Here is an 8,778-nt window from a genome sequence, read left to right as displayed (position 1 = left end):
AAATATACAAATTGTTTAGTTTGGTTTGACAAGCTGGATCGTAACTTGGTAAGTTTGGCGGCATGGCTGAAGCTTCATAACGGAGAATTTGGTTGTTGCCCTGAGTTGGTCAAGATTCACTTCATCGGCATCAGGAAACGCGACAGTCGCATTCAGACGCGTTAAAGTTATGGCCCAATTAACACCTGGGCCACCCACCGGGCAATGGTCCATAATGCGCTCCCGTCGAGTCTCACCGCCCAGCCCCAGCTGGACCCGCTAAGAAGCCCAGTCGATTAGCAGGGGAGGGCAGAAAAATAATTCAGCGGGGCCGATATTGAAACTTTTGTCTAGAGAAGGGATTTTTGAACAAATTGGACTACAACCTGCAATCCGGCAGGCAGGACAACCGCAAACAGAAAAGGGAAATTTCTTGTATAGCGATATATAGCCACGTTATGCAATGCTTATCCCTACACAACTGAGGGTTGTTGCTCTAAACAGCCCATTGGCAAGGCTTCATCCCGCTACCAGGGGTTTCGCCCCCATCTTTGTTCGCGCAAAAGGTCTCTCAGCCATCATCCGGGGTGCGATCAGGTCTGAACGAGTTCAAAACGGCCCAGACAGCTTCGATGCCCGCAATGCCTATCATGATACTGGTCGACGAAAAGTAGGAGGAGGGCGCCTCACTCGTCCTAAAGAGCCCCCCCACCGAGACCGAGACGATTTTTTTGCAAAGTTCAGTGCAAGAGCCACTGACTCCAGTGGCACACGAAATTGGCGTCAGGAACAGAAGCTGAAAAAGAAATTAAGGAAAAAAGAGGAGGAAAAGAAGGAACGAGAAGAGAGAGAAGAACTAGGCATAGGCCGCCGAACCAGGAGGAGACGATTCGCTGATCCTGAAAACGAATTTGGAAATCGCAGCTTCGTACACCGAATGAAGTATGGCGATCTCAAAGAGGTGGCCGACAATTTGAACGTAAAGCAGCCTGTTCGACCGCGATCATTCCCTGAAGCTCAAAAGGAGCGCACGTTTGGGTCCAGAGATGGGGATAATGATGTTGCACGACATGAGCGACATGAGCGACACGAGCCATCGAACGAGAAGTTCGAAAAGTTAAATCAGCAATTCAATCGCTCAATACGACGCCCTGAAGATCCACAACAACGTTTTGGCCGGTTCGACCGTCAAGATCGTCAGTCAAATATCTCTGGTAGATCGTCCAACGGTGAATTTGACGGATCGCAGCGGAGATTCGATCGTTCACAGCCTAGCGACTTTCGCCATGACAACGCTCGACAAGACCGACAGAATGACCAAGGAGATGATTCTGTCGATGTTAAGCGTGGAAAGAAGAAGGAGATGATGGCCATGACTCTTAAATACACCACCGCTGCTTCACAGTTCCTATACGGTCGATCAGTTGTCAAAGCAGCACTGGAGCAGAACCGACGAAAGTTGTATAACCTCTACATCCATGCCAATGAGAACCGAAAATATAACACGGATACTGTTACCTTGACGCGAATGGCGAAGAAACTCAACGTGCCCATAAAAATCGTGCCTCCTGAAGAGCAACGAATCATGGATAAGATGAGCATGGGGCGACCTCACAATGGCTTCGTGCTTGAAGCCTCCCCTCTACCCCAGATCCCCATCAAATCTCTTGGCAACTTAGAGGAAAGTCCTGGTCGCCTGGGCTTTCACGTGGACCTTGATCACCAAACCAAGGAAGAGGCAACGATCAATGGCACCGACACATTTATTCGACGGTCCAATGATGTGATGCCCAAGCCCTTTGTCTTGCTGCTCAATGAGATTGTCGACCCGGGGAACCTAGGTGGTATCATCCGCACTGCGAGCTATCTCGGCGTTGACGCTGTCGGCATCACGAACCGGGGATCTTCCACACTCACACCGGTTGTTCTCAAGTCCGCTGCCGGTGCAGTGGAGGAAGTTTCATTATTCGCGGTGGATGATCCTGTGAAGTTCATCCAAGACTCCCAGAAAGCTGGCTGGAAATCATACGCTGCGGTGGCGCCGCCTGATCGTAAGCTCGTTCGAAAGCATGGGAGCAAGTTCGTGTCAACAGATACGATTGAGGCACAAAGCCCACTAAACGAACATCCATGTCTACTAATTCTTGGTAATGAGGGCTATGGACTGTCGAAACCTATCAAGGTTGCTGCCGACTATGAGCTATCAGTGCCTCGGTTTGTTCAAGGAAGCTGTGTGGATAGCTTGAACGTCAGTGTTGCGGCAGGCCTCTTGTGTCATTCCTTTGTTAAGGAACCTGTGACTGTTGCACCACAGCCAGTTGAGCCCACGGCCAGACTGGCTGATTCGGTGGCCAGCTCTGACGATGCAGAGAGCAGGACCATAGCAACGAAGACTGGGGCGAAGCTCATTGAAGCTGAAAGTGATAATTCTTCTGAAGTAAAGACCACTGGTGAGGAATCTGAGGTCGATGCTGCTACGGAGGCAGAGCAAAAACAGCCTGACGATCAAAAGCTCAATGAATCTGACGACTTGGTGTTCTAAGAACATTGGACTGGGCCTGAGTGCCGCTATTGTAATAACTTATGTATAACACGATGGTTGGGTGGCGCTTGGGTGTTAGGCATTGAGGGCATAGAAAATCATGTACCATAACGATGTATACTAGATGAAACACATGGGGAAAACGATATCTAACTTAGGTACTAAGCAATTATGGAGAACTTACTCGATTATTACTGTAGTTGCTGGAGTACACCTCATGAGGTTAGCTTGTGAGACCCTGCATGACGTTGCACGCCACGCCGCCCACCATCATGACTCCTCCTTTACTTGTACATACAGACGGCTCTCCTACAACTCTCTGCCTGATACGTACAACTTTCAGCGCTACGACCTATTCGTAGGATTTATGTCCTCACTATAACTTAACCGAGTGCTGGAGCACGCATTTGGGTCAGTCTAGGTAGCTATAGAGCCATCTTGTGGCCCCATCATATCTTCACCTAACCGTCGCCCAGCCACCCAATTAATTATTTACAAGCCACCTAAAAAAGGCTGAGTTGTCGCTGTCATACACCATCGGCAGCATCATGCCCTGTCTCGTTCAACGTGTACCTTATAACCTGAACAATAGCCCAGTGACATTTCCTGACATTCTTTAACCTGTGTCTGGTAACGGCATTTGGCTCGTACTGTGTGGCGGTGTAAGCATTCATAGCACCCATCACACATTTAGTTCACCGCTGTCGCTTGAAATTCTATGAGCCCAACGAGAGTTCAACGCAAGACAAGTTAAGCCTGAGCATTCCACAACTTACTCAGTATACGGCAATGCGATCCATATCGGCTCTTCTGTTGTGTCTCGCTACATTACTTCCTCCTCAGGCCCTCGCTGAATCGGGTTCACCAATAGCTATCCGGAAGGTCGCCCCTGGTTCGCACGACAAGCTCCTTCGGGAGCATCTCGCATTCGCACCACTACACGGTCTTACTCCACGCGAAGCTGCCGCCGCCGCCATATCATTTCTTGACGAGCAAGATGACAAACTTCTGAGCCTCAATGGCACAGAGCGCTTCTACCGTCCAGCGTTTGCTCCTCACAGTGAAGAGTCCCACGAGAGCCTGCTGCGCCGAGCCGCAGAGGCACTAGCGTTGCTACAGAGGAGGTCGTCTTGTCCTAAGGGGATGAACAGCTGCTCTGACATTGATTCCGAAGTCAAGTGCTGCCAGGAGGGAACGTATTGTGTGAATGTTGGCAATACAGTGGCGGGAGGCATCGCGTGCTGCCCCGACGGTGCGTCTTGTGGTGGAGGTGTTGGAGCGTGCCCTGATGGAGCTACGAGCTGCTCTGCAGAACTTGGTGGAGGATGCTGTATTCCGGGATATGTTTGCCAAGGGTTGGGCTGTGAGTGAATACCTGCAATGCTTCGTAGACCAATATTGACTTTAATCAGGCGTCCCAAGTGCTGTTGCTACACAGACGAGAACCGCAACTCAAGATCAAACGACAGTCCTCACAACTTCTCAAGAAACAACTTCAGAGGGATCCACAGTCGAACCTACTACCAAGACGGAAACAGAGGTTGAGACAACTGGAGAGCCTACGACGACTTCCGAAGCTGGAACCACAACCGAGTCTGAAACTGAAATCGAGTCTGGGACAGAGGACAGTACTGTGACCGTGACTCCTACAGCCACAGGCTCAGCCACTGGCATCGCTCCCTATCGCCCAACTGGCACCTCGGTCACATCAAGCGACGATGGAGAGACCCAAACAGGCTGTCCCACAGGCTTCTACGGCTGTCTCGCCACTCACGGCGGCGGGTGTTGTCGAACAGGTCGAAACTGTGATGTTCATGATTGCCCTGCTCCTTCGACAACCATCGTCTCAAACGGCGCGACTGTGGTCGTCCTTGCAACCGATGCTCCACCTGCCCCAGGACCCTCATCAACTTGCGCAGATGGCTGGTTCCTTTGTGGTCGAGATGCCGGCCCTGTGGCTGGATGCTGTCCAGACGGATATGATTGCGGCACAGCGAGTTGCTTCACAGCACAGGCCAGTGAAACCGGCCGTGTACAGAAGGAATTTCCTAAGGCCGATGCAGCCGCCTATGAGAAGCCCGCTATCACAGTGGTAATGATGGTGGTGCTGTGTGTTGCGCTTGTATGAGGGTGTAGACTTACTATCATGATTTAATGTCGGATGATTTCTGGGTGCATAAAAAAGTATTTTCTCAATTTGATCGCACATAGATTATCTAGAGAATGAATTATTAGATCTTGTGATAACCACATCAATCCTTATTTTACAACTTGTGAAGATTCCCAGATTTTTGTATTTTTGTGAACTATTTGCAGGCATGTAGCCTTTCTTTACAACTCGCTAACTCTTACTTGTCATATCCTTCCAATGTCCTGTTTCTACTCGGGCATGTGGGAAAAGGGCTTAGCAAGGTGCTCCTGGCAGAAGGGCAGCTTGCTGACGGTCCAGATCTCGGTGTCCTACGGTCAATGTCAGTTACCAGTAGCATCGACATGGGCCAGTTATACTCACAGGCTTCAGGTTCTTCTTGATCTCAGTATCGAGAGTACCTGCCTTGAGCGCAATGATCTCAGGAGCAGCATCGGGGTCGTGGGCGATGGGAGAGCCGCACTCGGGGCAGAAGAGACGGTGGACAATGTTGCCTGAAGAGCCCTTACTGCCAGAGTAGGTCTTGACGGGACCGCTGATTGTGAGCTTGTCCTTCTTGACAACAGCCACGAGAGCTAAAGTAACAGATGTCAGTCTGACCTATTCAAGCATCATTGGCTCGTGGAGCTGGGACGTACAGTAGGTAGAACCACTCTGGCGCTGGCAATCGTCACAGTGATCGTAGCCAACCAGAAGAGGCTCGTCGTCGACCTTGTAGGTGACGGCTTTGCAAAGGCAGTGTCCAGAGAGTGGCATTGTGATTGTTCGAGAGTGTGTTGATAAGATGTTATACGAAGTCGAGGATTGATGTCTGAACTAAAAGGTACCTCTAGAACGGGGAACAGAGAGCTTTTAAAATCTTCAGAGAAGCTCTCGAAAGCTCCATGAGGGGCCATAGCGGGGTAAAGGGAAATACCGAACTCTTGTCAGTGATAGGGAGTGTTGGGAGTAACGGTACAGTATGATGAACGAGGACTGGGAATTTGGTGGTGGGGCGGTGATTGGATGACGTTGAGAATGATCTTCAGGTTAAAGGATGCGTTGTCGAACTAGAAACGACGGGCGTAGATGGAGCTGCATGTTTCGATCATTTGTGTACAGCTTCGTGTTGGAAACAAGGCTTGACATGAGCGCTAGCCTATTAAGAGGCGTTACATCCTTCGTCTGACACTTCCAAATACTCAAATTCTGTCCAAGCCATCGTTCAATTCCAGATACTCGGGCCGTTGGGATACCGTTACCGGTACGCAGCCATATCCCATTGGCGAGTCCTATCGTCAGCCTTAGTTCATCGAGCGCCCCTGGCACTCTTACCAAGTGCTGTGTGACGTTGACAGAGATATTTGTCATTCTTCAGGGAGTAGTCTCAATGGAGACGAAGCATGAAGCGGGGCTTCATGCATATAGTATTTGGAATTGAGACAATTTGAAATATGCCCAATGGATGCAGGGGTAAGCTATGATTATTGCATTGTTGGTGTTGCAATGACATTCTGGCACCAGACTACTGTCGCTCAAGCAGCTCCTAGAGCTTTGAGAAGCTCTTGATTTCAAATTCGAGACAGCAAGCTCACATCAGTGACAGCTTGATCAGAATGGTGATAAGATTCGCGGGGCAGGTGGAGACCCAAACGCCTGGGCTTTATGGTTCGTGGTGCTGGTTGGTCAGCGAATAATCTCAAATCGTCGTTGGTTTATAGCCTGTTCTCAAATAGTCTCTCGATCGTATCAATATCGGTTGTCCCAGATGTATGGTGGAAGCAGGATATTAACCCGTGAACAATCTACGGGCTTTGTGACCCGAATTTCTGTTCTTCGACTTATCAATAAGAGATAGGCGCTTCCCGTGCTTCTGTCCGTCAAAATTATGAGTATCATGAGAAGCCCAGGATGGTCTCCGTAATGAGCAATGCCAGCACCCATGAGACACCCACTCTTCCTATGAGCTCCATCATGCCAAGTAGGCCGACGCTGCTCATAGCAATGCGATCGGCCACAAAGAGGCGAACCACAGACCTCAAGTACGCGTTTTTGAGTTCTTTATCTCCTTGTTCAAGAACAAAGGCGTCCATTGATGACATTCGAAAATCCCGGATATCAATGCCCTTCACTGAGGACGAATGTCCATTGGTAGACGTCAATGGTCTCTCAATCTTATCAGGCCGGCGTCTGAGGTTTTTGATGAGCTGAAAGTGCATATAATCAAGCAGATTGGAAGCATGAATAGGTGGAGAACCCTTCTTCAAAAAAACCCTTGTAATCTGTTCCGGCTTGTCAGTCCAAAGGGTACAGCTTTCAGCCACCTCGCAGAAGATGGCCTCAGAATCATGCGCATAGTAAACGAAGCGTGAATAGAAAATCGGCGTCAACACTTTGATCTTGATCTCGCAAGCAGAGTCTCCGGGGCCGCACGTGGAGTGTGAGATGAATGTCTCCTCGGACGCTTCAGCAACTCCCCCTGGCATGTATAGGATAGTGACAGGGGCGGTTGATCGTTGGACAAGATACTTCAAGTATTCACGAAATACTTGTTCGAGAATTTTCTCGATCCAATTAGCTGAACGTCCTATGCTGTCCTTGAGAGGTTCAGGTCGATACCAGAAATGAAGATTATGCATGAAGAAGAGGATGGTTGATTGCATCATGAATCGAGGAAGGATAGTCAGAACCGAACCAAACCAGCTGGAGACGAAACCAACCCTCCCTAAAATGCTTATTCTGTAGGGGTCAATAGCTTCGCCATCAGAGAACAAATTTGCAACAAGTTTCGGCTGGCCTTTTGACGACGAGAGGGTGATAGAGATATCGAGTCCTCGAAATCCTTGCATTCCAGGCCCAAGGGGATCTTTGGCAAGTATCGAGTATGACCCCTTTCGCGAGTTGAAAGGCGAAACATGAAACCTCTTTCGCCATGTCGTTTTTATTTGAGCGCGCTGAAGTACTTGGTCGTTCTGGGTCATGTGATGAATATGCTCTTCTTCTTTCTGTAATTCTCTCGCGACAAGATAGGGATGCCTTTCCCCGAAGACATTGTTCATCTCCAGAATGATCGCCTGAAGGACCTTGTCTGATGAGTAAAGGAACCAGAAGGTTGCCGGATTAAAGCGAAAGCCTGGGAACTGTGCGGCAGTCACGAGATAGGCATACGGATATCGCGAGGCATCAATACCCTACGCCTGTCAGTTTGAGTTCGACTGTAAGATGGCGCAACAAACCTCAGACTCCAGATATGCATCCAATTTTCCACCCAAGCCATTGTCGGAACGTATGCGTTGTAGGTGATCAGCTGGACAAACATCAAACAAGGCTGTCAATGCGAACAATTGTGTGAACCAAGACCATGGACCGTGAACATTTGCAAATATGATTCCATTGGCGTTATCCGAGACCTCTATCGGGATGCCAAACATGAGGTATGGATAAGAAAAAGAATGCTTCTGGGGATACAACCTATGGTGAGTTATTCGACCAGGAATCAACAGCGGAGGAGCAGTACTGGCAGTGGGATTGACCCTGTGATTGACAATCCATGTTGAAACATAGTAACCAACTAGAAATATTCCGCATATTCCAAAGGCGGTATCCGTGATGTACCGTGATTTGACGTGGCTTACAAACGAGGTCATCACAGAAGCATGCTTCCAAGCGACAAAGCCTAGGGTAAGCAAAACATCGAGTCTCCTTGCAAGTACAAAATATACCCAAGCTGTAGCCAAGATGGTAAAAAGGTCCCACCATCTCTTCAAGAGTCCATCAACAAAGTCTGCAGCGAGGACGGCCGATAGAAGCGGCGAGCCCTCGAATAAGCCGTCCATAGGCAAGCCAGGGGTCGGTCATGCATCTCTGTTTGAAAAGCCGTGAAGATGAAATTCCCTCAGCCTCGCGGGTGAGTGACACAAGAGAAAAGACAAAGGAGGACTGGAGCACCAGGCCTTGAAGGTCTTTGTTCAAATATCTACTAAGAAAGTCCGAGGTTAAAACCTGTCCATCAAGGTACTGTAGTTGGCTTTACGGGATGGACATTTTATCGACACATGAGCCACTAAGCGGCTAGGCTCCAAGGATTATCTGCCATTAGTCATCATCTTAGGAACGATAGAATATTTAC

The 8,778-nt window shown here is 49.1% G+C and overlaps 4 protein-coding genes across 4 annotated transcripts; 2 read left to right on the top strand and 2 right to left on the bottom strand.

The window, feature by feature from the left end:
• The first annotated feature begins 246 nt into the window (after positions 1-246).
• FOBCDRAFT_223112 (uncharacterized protein) lies at positions 247-2,720 on the top strand. Its single transcript, XM_031183841.3, has one exon. It carries the CDS (start codon positions 443-445, stop codon positions 2,519-2,521), a length of 2,079 nt encoding a protein of 692 aa, XP_031039483.2. The 5' UTR covers positions 247-442; the 3' UTR covers positions 2,522-2,720.
• A 431-nt stretch (positions 2,721-3,151) lies between these two features.
• Positions 3,152-4,981, top strand: FOBCDRAFT_293072 (uncharacterized protein). Its single transcript, XM_031183839.3, has 2 exons — positions 3,152-3,884; positions 3,934-4,981. The coding sequence occupies exons 1-2, from the start codon at positions 3,311-3,313 to the stop codon at positions 4,647-4,649; spliced, it is 1,290 nt and encodes a 429-aa protein (XP_031039481.2). The 5' UTR covers positions 3,152-3,310; the 3' UTR covers positions 4,650-4,981.
• Positions 4,901-5,426, bottom strand: FOBCDRAFT_274004 (Mss4-like protein; the record flags this gene model as incomplete). Its single annotated transcript, XM_031183838.2, has 3 exons — positions 4,901-4,981; positions 5,034-5,245; positions 5,309-5,426. 3 exons carry the CDS (start codon positions 5,424-5,426, stop codon positions 4,901-4,903), a joined length of 411 nt encoding a protein of 136 aa, XP_031039480.1.
• Positions 5,427-6,544: 1,118 nt separating this feature from the next.
• FOBCDRAFT_134031 (uncharacterized protein) lies at positions 6,545-8,080 on the bottom strand (the record flags this gene model as incomplete). Its single annotated transcript, XM_031183837.3, has 2 exons — positions 6,545-7,840; positions 7,886-8,080. The coding sequence occupies 2 exons, from the start codon at positions 8,078-8,080 to the stop codon at positions 6,545-6,547; spliced, it is 1,491 nt and encodes a 496-aa protein (XP_031039479.3).
• Between the last annotated feature and the right edge of the window lie 698 nt (positions 8,081-8,778).

This window comes from Fusarium oxysporum, chromosome V (assembly GCF_013085055.1).
Source record: "Fusarium oxysporum Fo47 chromosome V, complete sequence".
NCBI classification, from domain to species: Eukaryota; Fungi; Ascomycota; class Sordariomycetes; order Hypocreales; family Nectriaceae; genus Fusarium; species Fusarium oxysporum.
This window is presented reverse-complemented; position numbering and strand designations above follow the sequence as displayed.